The sequence below is a fragment of the Pan troglodytes genome, chromosome 22 (assembly GCF_028858775.2).
Source record: "Pan troglodytes isolate AG18354 chromosome 22, NHGRI_mPanTro3-v2.0_pri, whole genome shotgun sequence".
NCBI classification, from domain to species: domain Eukaryota; kingdom Metazoa; phylum Chordata; class Mammalia; order Primates; family Hominidae; genus Pan; species Pan troglodytes.
Genome location: NC_072420.2, coordinates 15,254,918 through 15,279,470, shown reverse-complemented (window position 1 = coordinate 15,279,470; position 24,553 = coordinate 15,254,918). Strand labels below are relative to the sequence as shown.

Genomic DNA, 24,553 nt, shown 5'->3' with positions numbered 1-24,553 from the left:
AGATTTTAACAGAGAGATCTCTACCAGCTAGATCTATGATTTTTACTTTACAAAAAATATTTGTATTAAAGAGTGTATTACTTAGAATCCAAATCAAATACCTAAGCGAAAAGAGGGAACATATTGTAAAACTACTAGGTCTTAGGAAGTCTCACATGCCTTTATTATTTTCTTTTTTCCTGCTTTCTCTGCAGATTAATGTTAATATATTCTGTAAAGGACTTCATGTTTCATTTATCCACAAGATGAAAACACGGCTACAGACAGCCCTTAGATTTACATTTTCTGAATATAGCTACTCTTTCTCTTTTGTATTTTCCAGCAGAATCAACCATGATTGGCCTACTTTGGATTGAGCACCAATACTGACTTATCACTTTTGGCTAGAAGAGGAAGATCACAAGGAAGACTAGCCTGTTGTGGGTCATGTATGCTTAGCTACTTTAGAAATATGTGACCTAAAGAAGTTGTATCCTTTAATCAAAATGGTTGTTATAATGTCAATCATGGTGAGAGAGGGATTGGTTTGTAAATGAGATTATTTAATGTGAAGCAATCCATAATAGATGTGCAGATATAATCAGGCTCCTGAACTTCAAAATGAAAGACTAGGCCCTGAACCCTGCTGAATTCAACAATTCCAGCTTGTCAGGTGTCTTGTCAGGCAGCTGCTAGGCTCTCTGGACAACAACCCTGCCTTACATTGTAGCTTTCTTTCAAATTTCAATACAGTCACTCCCCAATTTCAGATTTCATTAAGCAAGTTTGCTTAAAGTTTGATTCAATAAAAATTGAATGAAGCAAAAACAAAAAAGTGAAGTACATAAAAATAGTTAAGAAGGTGACATTTCATTATCATTCATCTTTGTAAAAGGTAGGTTTTTCTGCATTCAAAATTTATTTGCATTGTTTTGTTTGGGTACGATACTTCTTTTCTTAAGCACACACTCACTTCATTAGTTTTTTTTAAAAATTTCCGGTATCTATATTTTCTAAATAGTGCATATTTTGTCAAGAAAACGTATTTTCTAAATAGTGAATATTATTGAAACTTGGAGAAATAAAAAGCTAAAGTAGGACAATTTAAGTGGTCAAAGAATAAAAAAGCAGTTTTATCATAAAATGGTTCTCTTGCACAGAATATTATAGGAAAGCCTCCATTTCATTTTCCTGAAGTAAGTTTAATAGATCTGAAATTTACATTAAGCTAAGGCAGAATATTTACATAGAGCTTCATCCTTAGTCTAGTAGGCCCAGGATTATATCTAGGAGACTGGTAACAATGAAATCAGTTCTAGCAAGAGCTAATCATCATTTCTGTTAAGCAAATTTTCATTTGAAATCACTTTCCAGTTATTGTAGACCCTGCAAGTAGATCCTTAGTACCATCAGTGTGGTAATAAATATTAAGGACACTGGAACGAGTCCCACAAGATTTGTGTTCTAGCTTTTCTTTGATAAAAAAAGATGTGTGTTTTTGGGCAACTGAACTGCAATTTCCTCATCCCTATGGTGTTATTCTCAAGGCTAATGTTTGGAGTGCAATAGCCTGAATAAATAGTAGTTATTGTGATTATTAACCTCTTACAGCTTAGTCCCTCATACATTCATTCATTCATTCACTTTCCTACTCCCAAAATAGAGTAATGAACGTTACTCAATTACTCAGCAGTAAACAAAGAAAGCTTGATTAATATTATTTTCATACCATTGCCTGAAAAGTTAGTTCTTTGATACAGTTCAATGAATTTATCTTTAATGTTCTTCAGAAAAGAACATTATGGTATCCTGCACACATTTTTTTCATATGGTTCTCAATTACTCCTAGGGTGCAGTGGATCAGAATGACTGGCTAAGTTCTACTTGGATGGACTTGGTGAGGGGGAAGAAGCTAGTGTGTAGGTGGCTGGATGTTCTGTGGGTAGAAGGTGGAGGTGGACCCAGTTTGCTGGAAAAATAGATCTGGGATTTTCATCAAAGTAATGACCTGTAACTTCCCCTATTCCATTTCCATGTAAAATTCACAGGCTGATCTTTTGGAGCTTCTTATATTGCTGTTTTCTGAATGTGATATTTATTTTAATCAGGTTTTACTTGTATGCATTTATTTGAAAGGTGGAAATTGCAGCAAATTGCTGTTCTGATTTGCATCTTTATTAAGAAAAACAAATTATAGCTCCATACATCCACAGTTTGAAAAAGAGATCCATTAATTTTTTGTGTCCATGATTTCAAACACTTGTTTCTTATAGTTTGATGTCCTGTAAGATGGGTCCCTTTGGAATCACCACTTGTCTTACAACAGGACTCGGCATAAATTTCTTACCATCGTATAGATGGGTTAAAGAATAGACTTCAGTGGAGAAGTTTAGAGCAAGACAAGATAAGGCACAGTTTACCATTCTCCATTTATTCCCTGAGAGAAGCGTGCTGAAGCTGTGTGCTTGTGGGTTTGTGTGCTGTTGTAGAGGCCACTACTGCCTTGAACGTGAAGACCCTGGGCACATGGGAAGTTTCAGTCCCCACTTCTTGTGGGTAGAACTGTGGAAGCCTCTTGTTCCATTGGAAATTGGGCTTGGATTTTACTTTCCTGGCTAGGAGAAGTGGGAGAAAAATCCTCATTTCAGCTATTTCTTTGTCAAGAGCAGATAACCTGGGTCATTTTCAGAAAGTCTTGCTCCTTGCAAAAAGCTGACAGTTGACTTTCCTTAGAGACTCACTCATCTATTAAAAAAATTAATGATAGCAGCCAAATTTCTTACATTATTTTAAAGTGTGTCATATTCAGATTTTTCTTGCTTAAATTCTATTTAGTTGGCTTTCACATTTCAAAATGTCTTTAACCATGTCTTACTTAAATTCTTTAAATTCCCCCAATATTATTTTCCATGTTTGTATTATGCCTTTTATTTTTCTGCCTCTAAACTGGCCATTTAAATAATCTTCTCACTCTGGATGTTTCAAAATACCACCAATTCTTCTAAATTCGAGTTTAATGTGACCATCTTCATAAAACTTACTTTGTTACCTCAGGTGGAAATGGAATCTGCTTCACTGGAACCCCTTACTGAGTGTGGTATGTGTTCTATGCAGAAGGCTGGCATCTCATTCTACGAACTCAGCTAAGGTAAAACCTTCTTTACTTCAACTTACTTTCTGCTTCAAACTTCCATTCCAATGGCTGAGGTGGGAATAAATTAAGTTAGTTGGAATATTCACTTCTTTCATCAGGACTGCATCTTCTGCAGGATTACCTAAAGTCAGAATATAATTACGTATTTTGGTGTAATAAGCCTTCAAGCAGGTGTTCGGAAAAACAAACAAATGAAAAACAAACTCAAAATTGCTTCAGTTGTCCTTTTTAAAATCTAAACATTTTATCTCCTTATATCCTAATGCAATACTCCATGATCCAATATTTAATATTAAAAGTAATAAAATTCTAACAGAAAACATAATTGATGTTTTCCCTTAATTTTTGATTGTAAAAGAGTTTTCTAAGCATAATTATAAAAACCTAGAAACCATAAAAAACACTGATGTTTGACTACATATTAATGATATGAAAATTAAACTCTTCTGTTCTTGAAAGAAAACAAAAAGCAAACTGGAAAATTTTGTGAAACATACACAAAAAACAAACAGTTAATTTTCTTAAGACCTTAATAAAAAGGATTTTAAAAACAAGTGAATAAGTACACAGAACTTCTTTTTAAACATGACATATGAAAAACACACAGTTTTAACTCCTCTTCCTCCAAAAATCCAATTACAACAAATGTAAATAATTTTTTTAAAACTGTTTAATCACAGAGAATGAAAAAATAAACCACTACATTTTAGAAATTCTTTAGGTCTTTGATTAAACAAACCCACCAAAAATCTTTCTTGATCATTTATCCTCTTTGAGTTATGGTACTACTTCTCTGCACCACTTCACGACAGGACATTTGAGTAAGTTATCTCCTTTTTGCAGTCTTCCCCTTATTTACTTCTATTCTCACTTGAAATAACTCCAATCATGCTTTTGTCAGAATCAAGACATTCAAAATGTCTTAGATCAAGGATCATGGCTAAATTTAATGGTCAATTCTCTCTCTCTCTCTCTTTTTTTTTGTTTGACTGATTCTCACTCTGTTGCCCAGGCTGGAGTTCAGTGACGCAATCTTGGCTCACTGTGACATCCACCTCCCGGGTTGAAGCGATTCTCCTGCCTCAGCCTCCCAAGTAGCTGAGAATACAGGCATGAGCCATCATGCCCAGATACTTTCTATATTTTTTTGTAGAGATGGAGTTTCACCGTGCTGGCCAGGCTGGCCTTGAACTCCTGAGCTCAAGTGATCCACCTGCCTCAGCCTCCCAAATTTCTGGGATTACAGGCGTGAGCCACTGCACCTGGCCAGTGATCAGTTTTGCGTCCTCACCCTGCCTGACCTGTCAATAGAATATGACACAACTCACAGTATCTTCCTCCTTAAAACATTTTTTCATTTGGTTTCACAGACATCGCATTCTGTTTGTCATTATACCTTGCTGGCTGTTCCTCATCTCCTGGAGGTACAAATACTGACTGGTAAGACCCAGGGCAATCCTTGGACTCATTTCCTTTCTATCTTCACTCACTTCTAAGGCAATTTCATCCAGTCTCTAGGTTTTAACTACCACGAATATGCCAATAATTCTAATGCCTATATCGTCAACCTAGACCTCTCCCCTGGATTCCAGACTTGTGTGTACAAACTCCTATCTCCTATTAGATGCCTAATATGCAAATCGGAATGAACATGTCCAAAATTCTGCTCCTGATTTTTCTCCAAAACCTGCTCCTACACTGTTTCCTCTATATCAATAAGTAACTTCATTCTTCCAGTTGCTCTGACCAAAACTCTTGGAATCATTGTTGATGCCATTTATTCTTTCTCAATATTAGGATGCTTAGTAAACTGTTGGCTCTACCTTTAAAGTATATCCAGAATATGACAACATCTTACCTTTCTGTTTCTACCTTTTGATCCAAGCAATCCTCTTTTCTTGGCTGGCTAACTTCAATGGTCTCAATATTTCTATCCTTGTCTCCACTCCCATTCACAAAGCACCCTCACTAAGAATATATGTCAAAGTCCGTACAATAACTTCTAAGGTCCCTTAGTCAACTTCCTCCACTACATTGGCTTCCTTCACTTTCTCCCAGGAATGCTTCCTCCATGGGCCTTCATCTGCTGTTTATTCTGCTTGGAATGCTCTTCCCTCAGCTATCCATATGGCTTACTCTCTCTCCAGCTTTGGCTCTGTAATCCCTAAAGCTTTCCCTGCATTTCCTCAGTAATTATCAATTATTAAAATATAACTTTATATTTTATTTATCTTAATTATTCTATCTTCTTGATAGAATATGAGTTCCATGAGAGCAGGGATTTTTATCTTTTTTTCTGTACTGCCATATCTCAAGCCCATATATTCTCAAGGCGATGGAGTGGTAACTAGCAAGCAGCAAGCCATTTTACTTGCACAGGCTTAAAACTTGATGCCACCTTTCTAAGGAAGGATGAAGTGCAGAGCTGAAGATATGAGAAAGGCTGAGAGTTTGTACAGAAAGCTGTCGAACTCCTGGACTACCTCCTTTATTCTGTATAGTCAGGTGATTCCCTTTTTTCTGCCCAGGATTTATTTTCCTGAGGAATGAAGCTTGTCTTGCACTCTCATTATGCTCTGTGTTTACCTATATTATATTATAGCATTATCCTGATGTCATCTATCGTTCCATCAATACCAGTAGACCAGTAGCTTCTCGAATGTTGGGACCATACATTTTCAGTAATGTAGCCTCAGCACTAAAATTAATGTTTAGAATTATATTCAATCATTGTTGATTGATTTGCTTAATGGATATTCTAAGCAAGAAATAAAGAGAAACTGAACAAGGTCACAATGAGGAGCTAATGACCTCCTAGAAATGTACATGGGAAGTTGTCTAGAATAACTCTTAGGATTCTGATTGACAAGTTCTGATTGCGGAATGAGTCTGCAATGTTTCCCTTGTGATTAACCTTGGAGGTTGGAATAAAATCAATGAAGACATAGTCAGCTTGGGGTAAGTGGCTGGGGTGAGGGTTATTTTCCTATCCAGGATGTTACTCTTCTCATATGAAAATAGAAGCAAAAACATTATTAGGATTCATATAGTGTGTTGGACTGATCAACACTATCATTTAGAGAATGTTTTGATTATGTTTCCCAACAAGGTAAAGTAATTGAGCCAACTATTGTTAGATTCAGATTCCTTGCAGTAAAACTTGTTATAAAGGCTTGTTGGGATCAATCATTCCAAGTTTTTAACACAGAGAGTACATTAGTTTGCATCTTTATATACTGGTTATGTTATCTAATTACAATATAAGTATGTATGTGTTTTCGTCAATCCTTATATAACCTGCTGGTGCGAGGTTGGTATTAGAAGCTCAAAAGAAAATTTCACCTGGAACCAGATAATAGATTGCTTGCCTTTACTTGCTATGGCAGGTTCTGCATGTACATGAGGTAATTTTTGTGGGTTGGGAATGATTGATGTGAATAAATAAACTTAGCCCACAGCTGGGGCATTTTGTGACTTTTTAGAACTCATTTTGACTAGGCAAAATAAAATCTTCACCAAGTACCTCAGCAAATCTCAGGGCAAATTGGAGAAACTGTACTCACTGAACTCACCTGGGCTTGAGGTGTGGAAGCAAATAGTATCCTTTGTTAAACAAAAAAAAACAAAAAACAAAACAAAACAAAAAAAAGCTTTTTGAGTTTTGTAAAGTAAAATAAGATTTCCATAGAGATTTATATATTAGTGCTCATTTTCCCCAAAATCAAGCCCAGGCTATTAGTTGACTTTTCTTAATGAGGAGTAAATTAATGAGAGACAGACTAATTTCTGAAGTAACTGGCTTTACTAGGATGAGTAGAAATAGAGGTAGAATGTGGAAACTGTAAAGGATCTGAACTTTGACCACACACAAGAGCAGTGGGAGATGATACTCCATTAGTTCTTTATGAATCTATATTCCAGGAGCCAACAGTACTACTGTAACCTTCCTTCCTAAGGAGAGGGAAGATGAGGAATCCAACAGTCAAACCATCCTACAAGAACAGCCATTTAAACATGTGCCCTGCGCCATATCAACTGTGAGAAATATGGCCAGGCCTTAAGCAAGTAAATGGAGATGGACTGAAGCAACTGGTGTCACGTCTATCTTTTTATTCTGTTAACATTCCTAGTAAATGGGCCCATTTCCATTTATTTGAGTGACTGACATCAAGAGTGCTTCATTTTGTTGGAAGCATGCAAGTAGTCCAGGAAGGACTGAAACAGCTCTCTGAAGGTCATTGAAGCAACGTCACTATACTTGAGCAAATGGTCAATAGTGAAACATTGGCTAAAGCTGAGAAAACAAATAAATATTTAGGGAGAAAAATTAGCAATCGAAAATGTTGAATTTGCAGTGCTAATGAGATACCCAAGTGGGTATGTTCAGAAGGCAATGGAGAAAAAGATTTGAAGATAGTGTTAGAAGTTTTTGCACCTGGACAATGCTAATGAAAATGTAATAATTCTTAACTCCTTTTCTCTCTTTAAACTCTAAACAGGTAATAAAAAATGTTATATCAGAATTTTATAATAATCATGTTACAACAAATTGCTTATAAAATTTCATTTAATGTTGAGATTTCAAAGGTGATACCCTTGTATAAACAGGTACACATTTGAAACAATAACTCAGGATTAGTCACTTCATCAAATTTCAAGGGATTGTTTGGCACACATATCTTTTTGACCAATTTTAATTTTTCTCCTGTTTTGCCACTGCTTGATGCATTGCAGAAACTCATTTAAAAAATAAATTAGTGAATATGAGAAGATACAAAACGTCTGATTTTTTTCTCAAATTCCAAGCTTCTTCTACTAGCGGCAGTAGATTGGATATATATGTAACTAAAAATAAGTAGATTTCAAGACTGAGGAATTAAAATCAGAAGATTTCAATGATTTTAAATTATGTAGCATTGAGAACACTGGTAAGTTAAAATTTAATAGGATTGTAGTAGTTTAAAAATTTAATGGAAGTTTTATATTTTTTTAATCAATAAAAGATATCATGCTAAATAGGTGAATCTCCTAGCCATCTGGTTGGTTCGAAGTTGTTAAAGTTGAGTTGTTAAAGTTGATATCTAGATACTCCTGCCTATGCTGGAAGGAGTTACAATAATTTTTTTTCAGTTCTAACATTTTAGTTCATGTAATAATATTTCAATATAATTTTCTTAGACATATGTTATCCTTATCTGCTAAGAGACATTCCTTAATACATATTTCCTAAAATGCCAATCACAATGAAATAATTTAGGGCTAAGGTAAACTTCAGAACTAAAGGAAAGGCTGAGTGGAAGTCAATACGTTGTTTAAAGATCTATTATTTTCTAATTACTCAGAAACATATTTTTCCCTTTGGCATGATTCCAAGTTGCAAAAATGTGAATTTTAAAAGAAAAAAATCTTGTATTTTTCAGTTTAAATTTTCAAAAACATGAATTATAGATAAAGCTACTGTATTAGTCTGTTCTTATGCTGCTATGAAGAAATGCCTGAGACTGGGTAATTTATAAAAGAAAGAGGTTTAATTGACTCACAGTTCTGCCCTGCTGGGGAGGCCTCAGGAAACTTATGATCATGGTGGAAGGCAAAGAAGCAGCAGGCACCTTCTTCATAAGGCAGCAGGATGAAGTGAATACCAGCAGGGAAATGCCAGACACTTAAAAAACCATCAGATCTCCTGAGACTCACTCATTATCATGAGAACAGCATGGGGGAAACCATCCCCATGATCCAATTACCTCCACCTGGTCCTGCCCTTGATATGTGGGGATAATGGGGATTACAATTCAAGGTGAGATTTGGACGGGGACACAGACCCAGACCATATCATTCCACCCTTGGACCTCCCAAATTTCACATCCTCACATTTCAGAACACAACCATGCCCTTCCAACAGTCCCCCAAAGTCTTAACTCATTCCAGCATTAACCCAAAGTCCAAGTCCAAAGTCTCATCTGAGACAAAGCAAGACCCTTTCACCTATGAGCCTGTAAAATCAAAAGCAACTTAGTTACTTCCTAGATACAATGAGGATACAGGCATTGGGTAAATATGCCCATTCCAAATGAGAGAAATTGGCCAAAATAAAGAGGCTACAGGACCCATGCAGGTCTGAAATCCAATAGGGGCAGTCATTAAACCTTAAAGTTCCAAAATGATCTCCTTTGACTCCAAGTCTCACATCCAAGTCATGCTGATGCAAGAGGTGGGCTCCCATGGCCTTGGGCAGCTCTGCCCCTGTGGCTTTTCAGGATACAGCCCCCCTCCTGGCTGCTTTCACAGGCTGGTGTTGAGTGTCTGCAGCTTTTCAGGTGCATGGTGCAAGCTGTCAGTGGACCTACCATTCTGGGGTTTGAAGGACAGTAGCCCTCTTCCATAGTTCCACTAGGCAAGGTCCCAGTGAAGACTTCTGTGGGGCTCCAACCCCACATTTCCCTTCTGCAGTGCCCTAGCAGAGATTCTCCATGAGGGCTCTGCCCCTGCAGTAAACTTCTGCCTGGACATCCGGGTGTTTCCATACATCCTCTGAAATCTAGGAGGAGGTCCCCACACCTCAATTCTTGACTTCTGTGCACCCACATGCTCAACAACACATGGAAGCTGCCAGGCCTTGGGTCTTGCAGCCTCTGAAGCAATGGCCTGAGCTGTATGTTTGTCCCTTTTAACCACAGCTGGAATGCAGGGCACCAAGTCCTGAGACTGCACAAAGCAGCAAGGCCCTGGACCTGGCCCATGAAACCATTTTTTTCCTCCTAGGCCTCTGGGCCTTTGATGGGAGGGGCTGCCATAAAGACCTCTGACATCCTTGCAGACATTTTCCCATTGTCATGGTGATTAACATTTGGCTCATTACTTATGCAAATTTGTGCAGTTGACTTGAATTTCTCTTCAGAAATGGGTTTTTCTTTTCTGTCTCATCCTCAGGCTGCAAATGTTCCAAACTTTTATGCTCTGCTTCCCTTTTAAACAATTCCAAACCATATCTTTGTGAATGCATAAAACTGAATGCTTTTAAGAGCACCCAAGTCACATCTTAGAATGCTTTACTGCTTAGAAATTTCTTCCACCAGATACTATAAATCATCTCTCTCAAGTTCAAAATTCCACAGATCTCTATCTATAGAGGACACGGACAAAACGTCACCAGTCTCTTTGCTACAGCACAAGTAGAGTGACCTTTACTCCAGTTTCCAACAAGTTCCTCATCTCCACCTGAGACCACCTCAGCCTGCACTTCATTGTCCATATCACTATCAGCATTGTGATCAAAGCTATGCCACAAGTCTCTATGAAGCTCCAAACCTTCCCACATCTTCCTGTCTCCTGAGCCCTCCAAGTCTCTAAGGAGTTCCAAACTTTCCCACATTTTCCTGTCTTCTTCTGAGCCTTTCAAACTGTTTCAACCTCTGCCTGTTACCCAGTTCCAAAGTCTCTTCCCCGTTTTCTGGGAACCTTATAGCAGTGTCCCACTCCTGGTACCAAATAACTGTATTTGGTACGAATAAATACCTGATACTGGGTAATTAATAAAGGAAATAGGTTTAATTGACTCACAATTCTGCACTGCTGGGGAGGCCTTCAGGAAACATATAATCATGGTAGAAGGCAAAGGAGAAGCAGGCACCTTCTTCACAAGGCAGCAGGATGAAGTGAGTGCCAGCAGGGGAAATGCCAGATGCTTATGAAACCATGAGATCTCATGAGACTCACTCATTATCGCAAGAACAGCATGGGGGAAACTGCCCCCATGATCCAATTACCTCTACCTGGTCCTGCCCTTGACATGTGGGAATAATGGGGATTACAACTCAAGGTCAGATTTGGGTGTGGACACAGACCCAAACCATATCAGCTACATAAAGCAAAATTTAGTTTTTCATTTTGATTAGATAGAAATAAACTAATATTTATGTTTCAAACTTCACTATATTATATATTTGTAACCAAGATTAAAATTCAGTTACTCTCTTCATTAAAAACATATCTTTATTTTTTTAAATAATAAATATCTATAAAATGCTAGGCAACATGCAAAAGAAACATCCAAGCATGGCTTTTACTATTGAATTGAGTGGTTAATTCCCAACTGAGTTACATGACTCTTTCAATTAGCTTTAGTAAATATATATATTCATCACTCTAGTTTGTAATGAGCTATAAACAAAAATGCCCAAATAATTTTTTTCTTCTAAAATAAATAAACCAAAAATAGGAAACTTGATTTAGACAATAAGTATTACATATCATATATTAATAAAATATTATTCTATTTACTTGCTCATTTTCATGATTTAAATGTTAATATAGCATCTCAAACCTTGCTAGCAAAAGAGGTGAATAATACACACTGACATAGCCAACTGATTTTAATGACATACAATTAATATGTGAGAAGAGGAAGGTATCCCTATAAATACATAACTGTATAAAAAGGGAATGATCCAAAAGTTGGTTTCATGATAATTATCTTTCCTTTGGTATCATTATCATATGTCCTCACTTTATAAAATAAACCTGAAGAAGAATATGGCTCAGAAACAACATATTTAGGTACTAAAAGAAAGGGGTACTAATGCCTGTTTATTACATCCTCATTAGGAACAATATGCAATCCTTAAATATCTGCACTACTTTCTTTCAGGAAATCCACCACTCCACATTGAATCCCAGCCTATTTGTAGTTGAGTGTTGGTTACAGCGGATAATCAAAGGGAACATGATGCTTTATCAATGTGTTCAATAAGTGACTTTTGATTAATAGTTTGGTGAAATTTCATCATTGGTACTAATAAAATGACAATAGTCTATTTATTGCCAATGGGTCAAAAATATCATGACAAATACAAAAAGTGGTACATTATATTATTTTTAGAAAGCTTTTGTCGTTCAAGGCAAAAATTGAACAGCAAACCAGAGATAAGTCTTATTACTATATATTTCAAAAGACAAGATAGCCATGACATTGTTTATTTGATGGAATAACATCTTATTTTTTTCATAAGAGAACTAAGATCAGTGTAGGTAATACTAGTATCTTTTCTTTTTCTTAGACTTTCGGAACTTTTGGCTACATTCGTTGCCTCTGTTGTTGTCTGTGCTACTATCACTATCACTTGTTTGCTTTTGTCTCTTTCGTTTATTCATCTGATAAAGGTCAGAGTCACTTGGTTGTTGGTGAGTCCATTTATATGAGCTGGGTCCAGCCTCAAGATCTGGAACATGATTCAGTGAGGAAGACACGGATGCACTATTAGGAAGTGGAGCTGTCATCTGATAAAGGTCAGAGTCACTTGGTTGTTGGTGAGTCCATTTATATGAGCTGGGTCCAGCCTCAAGATCTGGAACATGATTCAGTGAGGAAGACACGGATGCACTATTAGGAAGTGGAGCTGTCATTTCATAGTAAGGAAGTTGCAGCACTGGATTATACACATGCCACTGCTGTGAAAACAAGACATTCATCTACCAAAACAAATCCAAAAGGTTAAGGAAAAAAAGTTAACAGTTTACATGTATTATACAATAGCCATGAGTAAACTAAACTGTGTTTTGGTATAAGAAAGACAGTGACCTCTCATAGTAGAAAGGTAGGTGTTTCATTAAAGGGTCAATATAAAGAGTTGAGGCTGTGTATAGCTCACTACAATATAGATTAGTGCTATCCAATGGAAATAGTTTTTTTTTTTTTTTTTTTTTGAGACAGGGTCTCACTTTGTTGCCCATGCTGGAGTGCAGTGCGGCAAATCTTGGCTCACTGCAACCTGCGCCTCCTGGGTTCAAGCAATTCTCATGTCTCAGCCTCCCAAGAAGCTGGGACTACAGGCACACGCCACCACACCCAGCTAATTTTTGTATTTTTAGTAGAGACAGCGTTTCACCATATTGGTCAGGCTGGTCTCGATCTCCTGACCTCAGGTGACCCACCCGCCTCAGCCTCCTAAAGCGCTGGGATTACAGGTGTGAGCCACCGCACCCAGCCCACATGTAGTTTTAAATCTAGTAACTGCAATACAAAAGCAGAAAGAAACAGTGAAATTAAACAATGTATTTTATTTATCCCAATATATCCATTTAAAATGTTATAACTTTAATATGTAAATGATATAAAATTAATGAGATATTTTACTTTTTCTTCACGTGAAGTCTTCAAAATATGAGGTGTATTTTATACTCATGGCATATCTCAATCTGAATGCTAAATTTTTATTGAAAATACCTGATCTGAATTTAGATTACATCAAATTTAGAGTTGAAAAAAATATACTCACATGGCCAAGTTGTTTCAAATATACTTAAAAGTTTTCTGAAAACCGAACCAAGTATCGGTTTTAAATTTTAATTTAAATTAATTAAAATTAAATAAAATTTTAAAACTCAGCTTCCTAGGTGCATACGTGGCAAATTGCCCCCATATTTTATAGCATAGTTATTTACTGTTTAGAGAGATGCTTCCTTTAAAAACAAACAAGCTCTTAACTCAAATTTCTAACTATTCAAAGATTAAAGATTAATAGAGATACCATGAACTTGTGTCTCTCTCCTACCCCATCTCTACCAAAAGATAAAAAATGCTTCGATGAAGACATTTATAGTTTCAGACGAGAACTGATTGTTTACTAATGTTTTACCATAGTTAAGAAAAGGGTTTTTTTTTTTAGCAAAAGTTAAAAAGTATCAATTTACAGGAAAATTTCTGTTTAAAAATTGAAAATGTATATTTAACAAATCTAAAGCTCACATATACGTTGGGTATTTGCAAAAATAATAGTCTGTGAATCAGAAGACCTGGGTTAGTCCTACACCTGTCACTAACAAGCTGAAAATCTTGGGACTGTTGATTAACAACCCTGGACTTCAATTTCTTATTTATGAGGAATTGAAAAAAAAATGAGTTCACCTTTAACAATGAAGTCCATAATTAAGATTTCTGGGTCAAAACCAATTTTTGGTAGTCTCTGGAAATAATTTAGTTTACTCGACCAATTGAGAATCTTCATTGCTATGATATCCTTCCCCTGTGATGTGTGCATGAAGGACTAAGTATATACTCAAGAAGGATAGTTTTGTCTTTAATTAAAAGGAGAAATTTACTTTAAAAATCCATGTCCAAAAGCAATCTATTTGGGATTGACGACATTATATAAAAATACTTCACTAAGTGAAATTATTCAAATTATGCAATTCTGCAAACATCTTTTTTTTTTCTTTTGAGACAGAGTCTTGCTCTATTGGCCAGGCTGGAGCACAATCTTGGCTCACTGCGACCTCCACCTTCTAGGTTCAAGCAATCATGTCTCAGCCTCCCGAGTAGCTGGGGTTACGGGTGTGCACCACCATGCCCGGTTAATTTTTTCTATTTTTATGATGGAGAGGGTTTCACTGTGTTGGCCAGGCTGGTCTCGACCTCTTGACCTCAATTGATCCTGCCCTGGCCTCCCAAAGTGCTGTGATTATAGGTGTGAACCACCATGTCTGGCCACTGCAAAGGTCTTTTAAAATAGTCATTTACATTAGAACTCTCTACTCAAATTTCTCTTGGACTGCAGTATGTCGTCACTGCCGTCCATCCCTTTTCTGTTGACACCCTGGCCATTTGCTAAGGCATTAGAACTGAAATTTAGGATGATGGTGTTAGGCCAGGACACCACTGGAGGACAGTGCTGGGACATCTTGTGCCTTCATCCCAGTTTAGATTTGGGCACCACATGTTACAAATAGCCTTTATGTTCTTCATAGTTTGTATCATATTATATACTGAATAAAATGCATATTAAACTTACCATCTTCTGAAAGAGAAAATATTCTTGAGGTAAAGAAGTATTATTAATTGGAAAATACTGCATGGGAAAGGAAGATCTGCCCACCACCATTTCTTCATTCCTTTGAGGAGATGAAAGAAGAAGTAATAAAATCTTAAAATTCCTATTACAAATGTCATTTTCTCTTAAGAAAAACCACTATCTTTCCTCAGGGGATGCAAAGTTGTCTGCATAGAGGAATCACATGTAAATTCAGAAGTGTGATGGGCTGACATGTCTCCCCAAAATTCAGCTGTTAAAGTCCTAAATCCCAGTATCTCAGAATGTTACCTTATTTGGAAAAAGGGTCACTGCAGATATCATTAGTTAAGATGAGGTCATATTAGAACAGGATGGGTGCCTAATACAATATGAGTGGCATCCTGATTAAAAAGGGGAAATTTGAAGACAGACTGTTTTAGTCCATTTTCTGTTGTTATAACACAATACCTGTTTGTTATAACAAACTGGTATTATATAACAAACAGGTACTCTGTTTGTTATGAAGAAAAGAGATGTATTTCGGCTCATGGTTCTTCAGGCTGGAGAGTCCAAGATCAGGTGGCTTCTGGTGAAGGTGGTTATGGTTAGCTTCTGGTGAGCTCTACTATGTTATAACATGGCAGAAGTCATCACAGGCAGGAGGAGCTCACGAGAGATGGCCAAACTGGCTTTTACAACAGATCTACTTGTGATAACAAACCCACTTCCTCAATAACCAATTAATCCAATAATCCATTAATGAATTAAAATATACATGAGGGCATAGCCTTCATGACCCAATCACCTCCCAAAGGTCCCACATCTCAACACTGCTGCACTGGGGACCAAAATTTCAACATATGAACTTTTGAGGGACACATTCAAACTACAGTATGGTTACCCACAGGAAGAACACCATGTGAAGATAAAGGTGGAGATCTTGGTAATGCTTCTACAGGCTGAAAAATACCAAAGATTGACATCAAACCACCAGAAGCATGAAACAGATTATTTCTGATAGCTCTCATAAAGAAACAATGCTGCTGACACCTTTATCTTGGATGTCTAGCCTTCAGAACTATGAGACTATGAATAGCTATTGCTTAAGTACTCTGTTCGCGGTACTTTGTTACAGCAGCCCTAGCAAACTAACACAGGGAATATTCATTAAAAGCAGAAGGTACAAGAAACAACAAGAAGCATAAAAATCCATTTCCAAGGGAGAGCAAAGACTAGATTGTTAAATAAGCACCATTTTTCTCTGCAAATCACTTTGGGGACATGATAACCCATTTTATATGCTTTCTTTATAATATCAGAAATACTAGAAGAATAAAGTATTATCAATGAAATGTCATATCCAAAATATACACATAACTCAGGCTGTCTACTCTAGAATTTGTGATGACTTAGGGTCAGTGTATCAAACATAACTAGAAAATACCAGAGTTTGACTGCTATATTCTAGTGCCCATCTAGTCTTTTCTCTTCCGTCTAAATCTTACCAATAGCTTGTTCCTTCCTAACTCCTGAGGAAGAAGAGATACCTTTTCCCACTTGGTACTAGTAGAAAAAAGGAGTTCTTACATTATACACATGGCTCGACACATGAGTCTAGATAGTGCTTCCCCCACTTTATGCTAACATTTGCGGAACGTTGTATGCTCAGTATTTTAAGCACCTTGTGTTAATTATAAAATTCAATTCTCACAGTAACCTTTCAAAGTTTTATCCTCATTTTAGAGATGGGGAACAGAGTGGTAAAATAACATATCCAGTTCTTGTCTGAATTTGCATCTTGCCTCTGCTACTTTATTAATAGTGTTAACTGACTGTTAATAAACTGTTAATTGACGTTAATAAAGTGGCAGAGCTAACATGCAAATTCAGGCAATCTAATTTCACCACCTCCTTTCCTAACTTCTGATTTCACTGATGTAGAAATGTTGCGGTGAATGAAGATGAGGAGCACACTGTTTTATCTGGGGTGCAATAATGCTCTCAAAGATAAACCTGGCTATTTGACAGTCCCGAGGGGCCACTCTCCAATGTTCAGAGGGTTGATATAACTAAAAGGGATAGGAGGGTCAGCTATTGTTAGTTTACTTGAGAATATTCAGCTCTGCTAAAGAAGACAAGAAAAAAAAGCAGTATGGATGACACTCATACTGTTACTATGATAAACATTAGAAATGTAGCTAGTAGAGCTATACTTCTCTCTCTATATATAAATATCTATATAGAGATACATAGATCTATATGTCTACTCTGAATAGAGTATATCTATTCCTCTCCTCTATATATAGATATAGATCTCTATCTATATCATACATCTATATGATATATCGGAACATAATATACCCTGACCTATTCTATCAGCCTGTGTAAGTTAACCGGACAGTACCAGAGAGCATGATGAAGCCAAACATTAAAAAAAAGAAGAAATGCAAAGAGAATGCAAAGAGAAGCACTTTCCCTTTGCAAGAACGCATTGTTTTTGTTATTCATATTTGTTTTCAGTATAGCAAGAGAAATTTAAAAACCAACAAGTGATACATCAAAAAGCCTGAACCACTTAGAGAGGCTGCAGAAGTACTGCAGTCAGCAGGGGAGGCTGATACAGCAGAGAGAAACAGGGCACGTGTTTATTAGTGTAACCAGAATTCAGCTAGTTCGTCCTTCTGCCTACTTGCAGCTTTTCCTAAGTGTGCTAAGCTATCCAATATCTTTCTTCTTGCTTTTCACTGTTTTTAAAATGGATGTAACAAAAGGTGTAATTTGAACATTTTCATTTGGTGTGGGAGCCTTTTAGTTTCATGACCTCTGGGATAGCCTGCCAGAGAGTGTATGTGGAGGCTACCATTGCATCAATAAATCAGGCTATACAAAATTCTAGAAGAGTTTGAAAATTAACACAGAGAAGTTATTTCAAACAGTAAAATAATTAATTGAATGGCTTAATGTCAGAAGGCTTAGTTTCAAAGCTAGCACTTTATCATCCTGTGACCTTAAGAACTGGTTAACTTTTGCAACTCCATTGACTCAAATATAAAATATAAATAACAGTATCCCTGTGATCCATGATGAAATCTTGTATGCTTAAATGATTTAACAGCTATGAAAAGCATGTAGAAAACTATAAAAAACTACAAATATAAGTCTCTACCCCCTACTACTGAAAATATTAAGACTGAATTTTAAATGAAAATATTTTCTATCACTTTTCATGGGCTCGGAAAAAAAGATATTCCTTAATTTTATCCTAGGCCTAAAAAGTAAGGTTTTACAATAGCCCAAAATATATAAAAACTCCTCTTGGCATAAAAATATATTTGCTTTACCTTTGATGAGAAATATTTTTAAAATTACCTGTAGTTGTGTGAATTTATCTTAACACAGCTCTCAAAACTTTGGTTAGCTGGTTCAGAAGAGCGAGAACTCCCTTTGAAAGAAACAGAGTAACAGGTTACTTCATGGTGCATTTTTTTTTGAGTTGTAATATTAAACCATAAAATGACTCAAAATATTTTAGGACGTAGTAGTGATTTTAAAATTCTGTACTCAGAGAAGATATATGCATATCTGACCTCTCAAATCATATTTATAGATTGTTTACAGTACTATATATATATCAATGAATTAAAATCAACCTTTGTCTAAATCAATGACTGTAAATAAGAATGACATTGACGTTGGACTTTGTAAGATACATGATGGTTTGTTCCAGACACCTGTAAACTAAAAATGGCAAATAAACAAGTGTTATTTGTTTCCAGTGTACAAGGCAGGAGTTTAACCCTCATGGACAAAAGCCAATTCAATCTTATACATGATGTGCCAGAACATAATATACCCTGGCCTATTCTACAGACATTAAAAGTAATGGCAAAACCGCAATTACTTTTGCACTAACCTAATACCAGGTTGTGTAAGTTAACCAGAAAGTACCAGAGAGCATGATGCAACCATGTATTACAAAAGAAAGGAAGAAAAAAAGAAATGCAAAGAGACGCACTTTTGCTTTGCAATAAAGCATTGTTTTTGTTATTAGTATTTGTTTGCTTTTAGTATAGCAAGAGGAATTTAAAAACCGACAAGTGACAGACCAATAAGCCTGACCACTTAGAGGAGGCTGCGTACATACTGCAAGAATTACCAGATGGCCTCTATTAGTCTCCTGAAACATGAAAGAGCTAGAGTAATGGTATAACATTCTCTTGGCAGCTAATCATGAATGATCTGTTCCTGATATGTGTGCAGGAGAAGTTGTTGAGGCCATTCTTGTCAGGAAGTTTTTTCCGCCACTACTAAGGGTAACTCTACGTTGCCTTTCGCCACTTTGCTCTTACAGGGGCTAAAATCCTGTGCAACATGTATAGAAAGATTTCCCCAGAAGGACTAATGCCCTCTCTCTATCTTCCAAATAGTACAGATTCAGTACCATACATTAGCAGTAACAAGATTAGTAAATACCCTTGCTATATAAATGTTACAGTTGTGTGACCCCAGTTCATTTAGATTTGCTCAATTTATAAGGGCCAATAGCAACCATCATAGCTACTTGCTGGCTGATACTAAAACGATTATCTTACATTTTATTTTTAGAAAAGATGCTATAGGTTTGTCAAGACTAATTAACTATATAACATTATGAATTAGACACATGTTCTGAGAAAATTTAACAATGACCAGAAGGTAGAAGGTACTTTTTTTTGTTTTGGTCTTATACTACATAGGAAACAAATTGCTTACAACTCTGAGAATAGTACCAACCACAAAACACTTTGAAGATTAATCAGTGACAGGACCTACCAAATCGATACTGCACGTTAATTGGTCTTCCATATAAACGAATTCCATTCAGCAAAGCTATGGCATAAGACACCGATTCTGGGTGTTTAAAGCAGACAAATCCAAAAGACTTTGGCTTTCCTTCTCTGTCTTTGCATATAGTCACTTTGGTTAGTGGCCCCGCCTATAAGAAACTTAAAAATTATTTTCTCATAAATCCAAAGATTTTTTTTATACTCAAATAAGTAAATTCAACTTTAGACTAAAGAAATGTGTTAGCAATATCTTTATGTAGCTCTGCTAATAATGTATCTTTCTAATAATAAATATTACACTTCCTCACACTTTCTTTGTATTTTCTGGCTCATTGGGGAAACATACATGGTGTTAAGAACAGGAAATTCTAGGTATTAGTTTCAAACCGTAAAAGAAATGGTAGACTATCCTTCTGTTAGGCTTAACAAACCAATTTAGAAAACACATAAATCTAAGATTAAAATACTACTTTGTCTCCATACACATTCACAGTGTTGAATTCAAAAAATAACTGAAATGAGAAATTCAATGCTGGTTGAGTTATCCTCAAAAAAGCTGGCGATGTTATATCATAGTTTAAATTTTCTGTCATGAAGATTAAATATCTTTTCAAGAATAAATAAATTTATCATGCATTTTGATTTGGAAACTCCATCTGGTAAATTTCCAAAGGAAAAATGTTTAAATATGTTCAAGACTTTTAAGTATATTGCATTGTTTATAAGCGTGAGAAATTAGAGAGGCTCTAAATCTAACAACTGGAGATATTATTCCATGGTGTGTTACTAAAACGGAATAAAATATAAATTATAAATATTCAGATTATATTGATAGAAAAACCTATAATATTCAATGAAGATTTAAAAACACAGAGCCAAATATCATAGAAGATTGTTAATTACAACTAACGAAAAATTACATCACAGCCATGATAATGACTGGAGGAGGCACTTACAAACACAAACAACTGATTTAATGCTGAATGGTTCAGACTTTAATAACTGATTATTTTTCCCTGTAGAGTTGCATAAATAAAAAAATTGCTTTTACTCTAAAGAAAAATATTAATGATCATCTTTAAAATAATTCTGTGTGTTAAGATTTAGTCTTTTCCTTTCATTCTCTGTGCTCTCCCAGGGACTAGCTTCCCTTCCCTTCTGGCTTCAAGGACCACCTCATCAACAAATTTACTTTTCCCACCATGTCTCTTTCATGGAGACACCTCCTGGAGATGTCTATGTTTTTGTACTTCAATTTCAACATATTTGAAACTGAATTCACCATATTTTCTCTAAATCTCAACTCTAGTATTAAAAGTGTAATGATAATAAATCTGATTTTCTCATTTCCAAGTATAATCAGAAATTTGAAAGAAAATAGTAAAAGGATAAATATACTGTAATATAAAAACCAATAAAATTGGTGATTTTTATACAGATATTAAATAGATGTAATCACTATGGGACAGAACATGCTTACGTGATTTGAATTTTGACATAAATTTAGATAATCCAAAGCATTTGTAAAGATAAAAGTCAACATGAAGACTTACTTTTAGCAACAATCACATTATCTTACAGTATTTTTTAAATCACAATGAAATACATAGTGTGATAGTTGTCAAGTTTTGCTGGGTGTTGAAGTCTAAAGTGGAAGAGAAACTCCACTTTGGCAATTCCTTTCAATACCTAGACAAAAATAAGAACTTATGCTTCTTACCTGATCTATTAAATAAAATTTATATTTTGCTTAGGTGGAAGAAGGAAATGATAAAGAATGAGAAGATAATATATAGTCTTGTGGATCCACACAACTGATATTGATCGAGTCCTGATTGACTAAAAATAATGGTTATTGGATAATGCAATCCCACCCCAGTCTTCCACTCTCCTTTTTTTGGAGGCTCAAAGTGAAAGAAGTCTTCTGGGGAAAAACAACTCTAAGTTTACTTTATATTTCTTTCGGTTTTTGTTGTTGTTTTTTTTAACTTAATATAGTAAGTTTTAAATGATACTGAATGAAAAAACAGATATGGATTAGAGTTCATAAAAAAGGAGGCAAGTTTAAAAAGATGAATTAAAAGGATGAACCTAAAAGTCTTAAAATCAATAATATTTTTCAAATAATAAAAAAGTTTTACGTCCAGGAAAGGAAACTGTATTCCTGGAAAGAACCCTCTCTACCAAATTGTATCTATAATTAAAAGAGGGTTGCTTTAGTTAAGTTTCGAGACAAAAGTAAGTCCTTTCACAACCAAATAAGGACCCCTTTGACCCATTCAATCCTGAAAATTTAGTTCTGTAATTGCCTCCCTCGGAACTTTCCCTTATTCTGATAGGAGGAAGTAACTATTGATTTCTCTTGATGTTAGTATTATTACTAATAATAACAGCAGTACCATTAGCAGTAGTAGCGGTAGCAAACAGCGAGTGCTAGACTCAGCTGTAGCCATTTTACCATTAGGCCACATATTCCGATAGCCACATTATACTGCAGATACTACTACTCTCTTTTGACATATAAGGAAACTGAAGCACTGAGGAATTCATTGACAGGCTCAGAGTCACACCGCTGACCTCAGAGTTCGCACTCGGAACCACTTTTCTATCTATGTCCCCTTCTCTTTTTATAGATTATCCTAAACATTGTAATTTTAAGTTCTCCCTGTTAGGAAGGTAAAAGGATGTCTCGTCAATTTGTTTTCCCAGCACCCTCAGTATTTGCCCCGTAATTCCGGATCATTACACGGTTAGGGGAATGGCTGAATGAGTGTATCTTTTTGGCAAGTGATACCTAGCTGTATAGGTCAATACGATAAGTGAGCGTGTATACAGGACACAGCAGGCTTAATCCTAGAGGTACCAGGTCTCAAAGTTTCCGAAGGTCCTCTTGGTATGAATTAAAGGGCCTTGTCCAGGGAATCACCTGGTCACAGTCACGGTAAGTTGGCTGCCAAATCATCTCAAATCTCACTTTTCATGCTGGAATAAAAATACTGTCCGCATAAAAGAGCTTGAAGGAAGGAGCAAGGTGTAAAAGGAAACATTATAAAAGCGACCCCTCTCCTTTTGGGGGATGTCAGGCGTGCTTACTACTTGACAGAGAACAGTGACCAGGCTGTTTTCGGTTCTGCCCGCGCACACCCGAGGCCCAGGCAGCCTCTGGGAAGCCCTTAATCAGAAACGGGGGTTGAAGGAACCACGTCCCTACCCAACCCCAGGACTCTGCAGCGCGGATGGGGATGGGGAACGCGCCCTCATTTCACTCCCCAGCCGCTCACCTGGAGACAGGTGCGCCAAGAGGAAACGAAATTAAAACCCCTGCTCAGGATGGGACGGAAGGGGGCCGGGCTCCGGGTGGTCCAGGTGCGCGCTATGTTTCCGGCCCGACGTGCTCCGCCCCTCCGCCGCCCCTTCCCAGAGACGGTACCTGAAGGAACAGCTCGTACAGAATCTCTTCCCGAACTCGGGCCTCTAAATTCCCAACAAACACGGTCCTGTCGGCCTCCTCCTGAGCAGGGAACATCCTCCGGTCTCGGCCGTAGAATGAAGTAGGAGCTGAGACCCCGCCCCTCCTCCGGCTTTACGGCGCCGCCTGGGTGAGGGGGCGGGGCCGGCGCCGGCGCCGGGAGCGCGCGCTAGGGGCGAGGCATGGCTCCAGGGTCACGCCCCCAGCGGACTTGGGGAACCGCCCACCGCACTGCTCCCTCGCCTGGCGTAGGGCTGGGCGGTGGGAGAGTGGGTGAGAGTAAGAAAGATGAATGCAGAAATGGCTTTACCCTTTAGCTAGTGGGGTGGCTTCCTTTTTTTCTGGCACATTAATTGATTTTGGATTTATTCAATCAACATTTTAAATACAGTCACTGTAGAGATGATTTAAATTGTGGTAACTTCATTGCAGAAGCTCCCAGGCAAATGCGGGGAGATACATTTCTTTGGGTGCGGGGAGATACATTTCTTTGGGTACGAAGAATAAATGAACAAATCATGAAGATATTAAACTATAAATAATTTTTGAAAGAATCGATGTTTGCATGGATGTGGATACAACAGAAAACTAGAATTAAAGTTTATTTTCCTAGAAAGTGCTCCCTAGATGAGTTTTTGAAACTGGTCGCAGAGGTTTTAAGTGGACTCCAAAAGGAACTTGAGAAAGCAAATACCAAGGGATATACTGGTGAGAGTGAGCCAGTTTTGTGTCTAAGCCAGAATTTTTGAGGATGGCAGCTAGGGTTTGTGTCAGGATCCAACGGCTGTACTTTGTTTCAGGGCTTTACTTCGTATATGGTGTACCAGGCTAAAGGCTTAGTTCTTTCTTGGGGATAATTTTTGTTTTTAATAAAAGTCTTATGAACAATAAAATTACAAGAAAGGAGAAAGAAAACTTAGAATCTCAATACTTTGATAAATCAACTGTCAACTGTTAACTTGGCTTCCTTTCTGAAGCTACCATACGTCTACATAGGACCTTGAGATCATCCCATGAATATCATATAGGTGATCAGAACATTATTTGACCTTTAGTTTGGCATCGTGATAAAATTTCATTTTGAATTGAGGAAGCATGCTTTTATCTGGTTGATGGACCAAAAAAAGTCATCTTTTCTAATGAAAAGGTACACATTTTAGGAAATCCTAATTTCTAATTGATCTCTGACGTTACATAGTTTTATTACTTTGAACAAGTAATTTCTCTTTGGAATTCGGATTCTGTTTCTTAAGGAATGGATTGGACTAAATATAGTTACTTCATTTAATAGGTATTTTCTGAATGCTTAATTCTTGGAAAACAAAGGGAAATATAAAAG

The 24,553-nt window shown here is 36.7% G+C and overlaps 2 protein-coding genes across 9 annotated transcripts in view; one reads left to right on the top strand and one right to left on the bottom strand.

The window, feature by feature from the left end:
- Positions 1-11,107: 11,107 nt before the first annotated feature.
- Positions 11,108-23,382, bottom strand: RBM11 (RNA binding motif protein 11). 3 transcript variants are annotated; one of them, XM_531391.9, is made up of 5 exons: positions 23,176-23,382; positions 19,732-19,894; positions 18,289-18,361; positions 14,920-15,019; positions 11,108-12,580 (listed from the first exon to the last, which is right to left on the bottom strand). In XM_531391.9, the coding sequence occupies exons 1-5, from the start codon at positions 23,269-23,271 to the stop codon at positions 12,167-12,169; spliced, it is 846 nt and encodes a 281-aa protein (XP_531391.3). In that variant the 5' UTR covers positions 23,272-23,382; the 3' UTR covers positions 11,108-12,166. The 3 variants fall into 3 exon arrangements, with proteins under 3 accessions (XP_531391.3, XP_009440718.2, XP_063659777.1); XM_009442443.5 differs by having other exon boundaries at positions 11,108-12,601; positions 23,176-23,380; XM_063803707.1 differs by having other exon boundaries at positions 23,027-23,346.
- The window catches only part of LIPI (lipase I), a 107,072-nt gene continuing 105,882 nt past the window's right edge, over positions 23,364-24,553 (top strand). For 2 of the 6 annotated variants that reach the window (XM_054675196.2, XM_054675194.2), the window contains exon 1: positions 23,405-24,361. The gene's annotated coding sequence lies outside the window, so the exon portion shown is untranslated. Of the gene's footprint in view, positions 24,362-24,553 lie in introns of all 6 variants that reach the window. The other 4 variants (XM_024352366.3, XM_054675193.1, XM_054675195.2 and 1 more) reach the window with 4 other exon arrangements.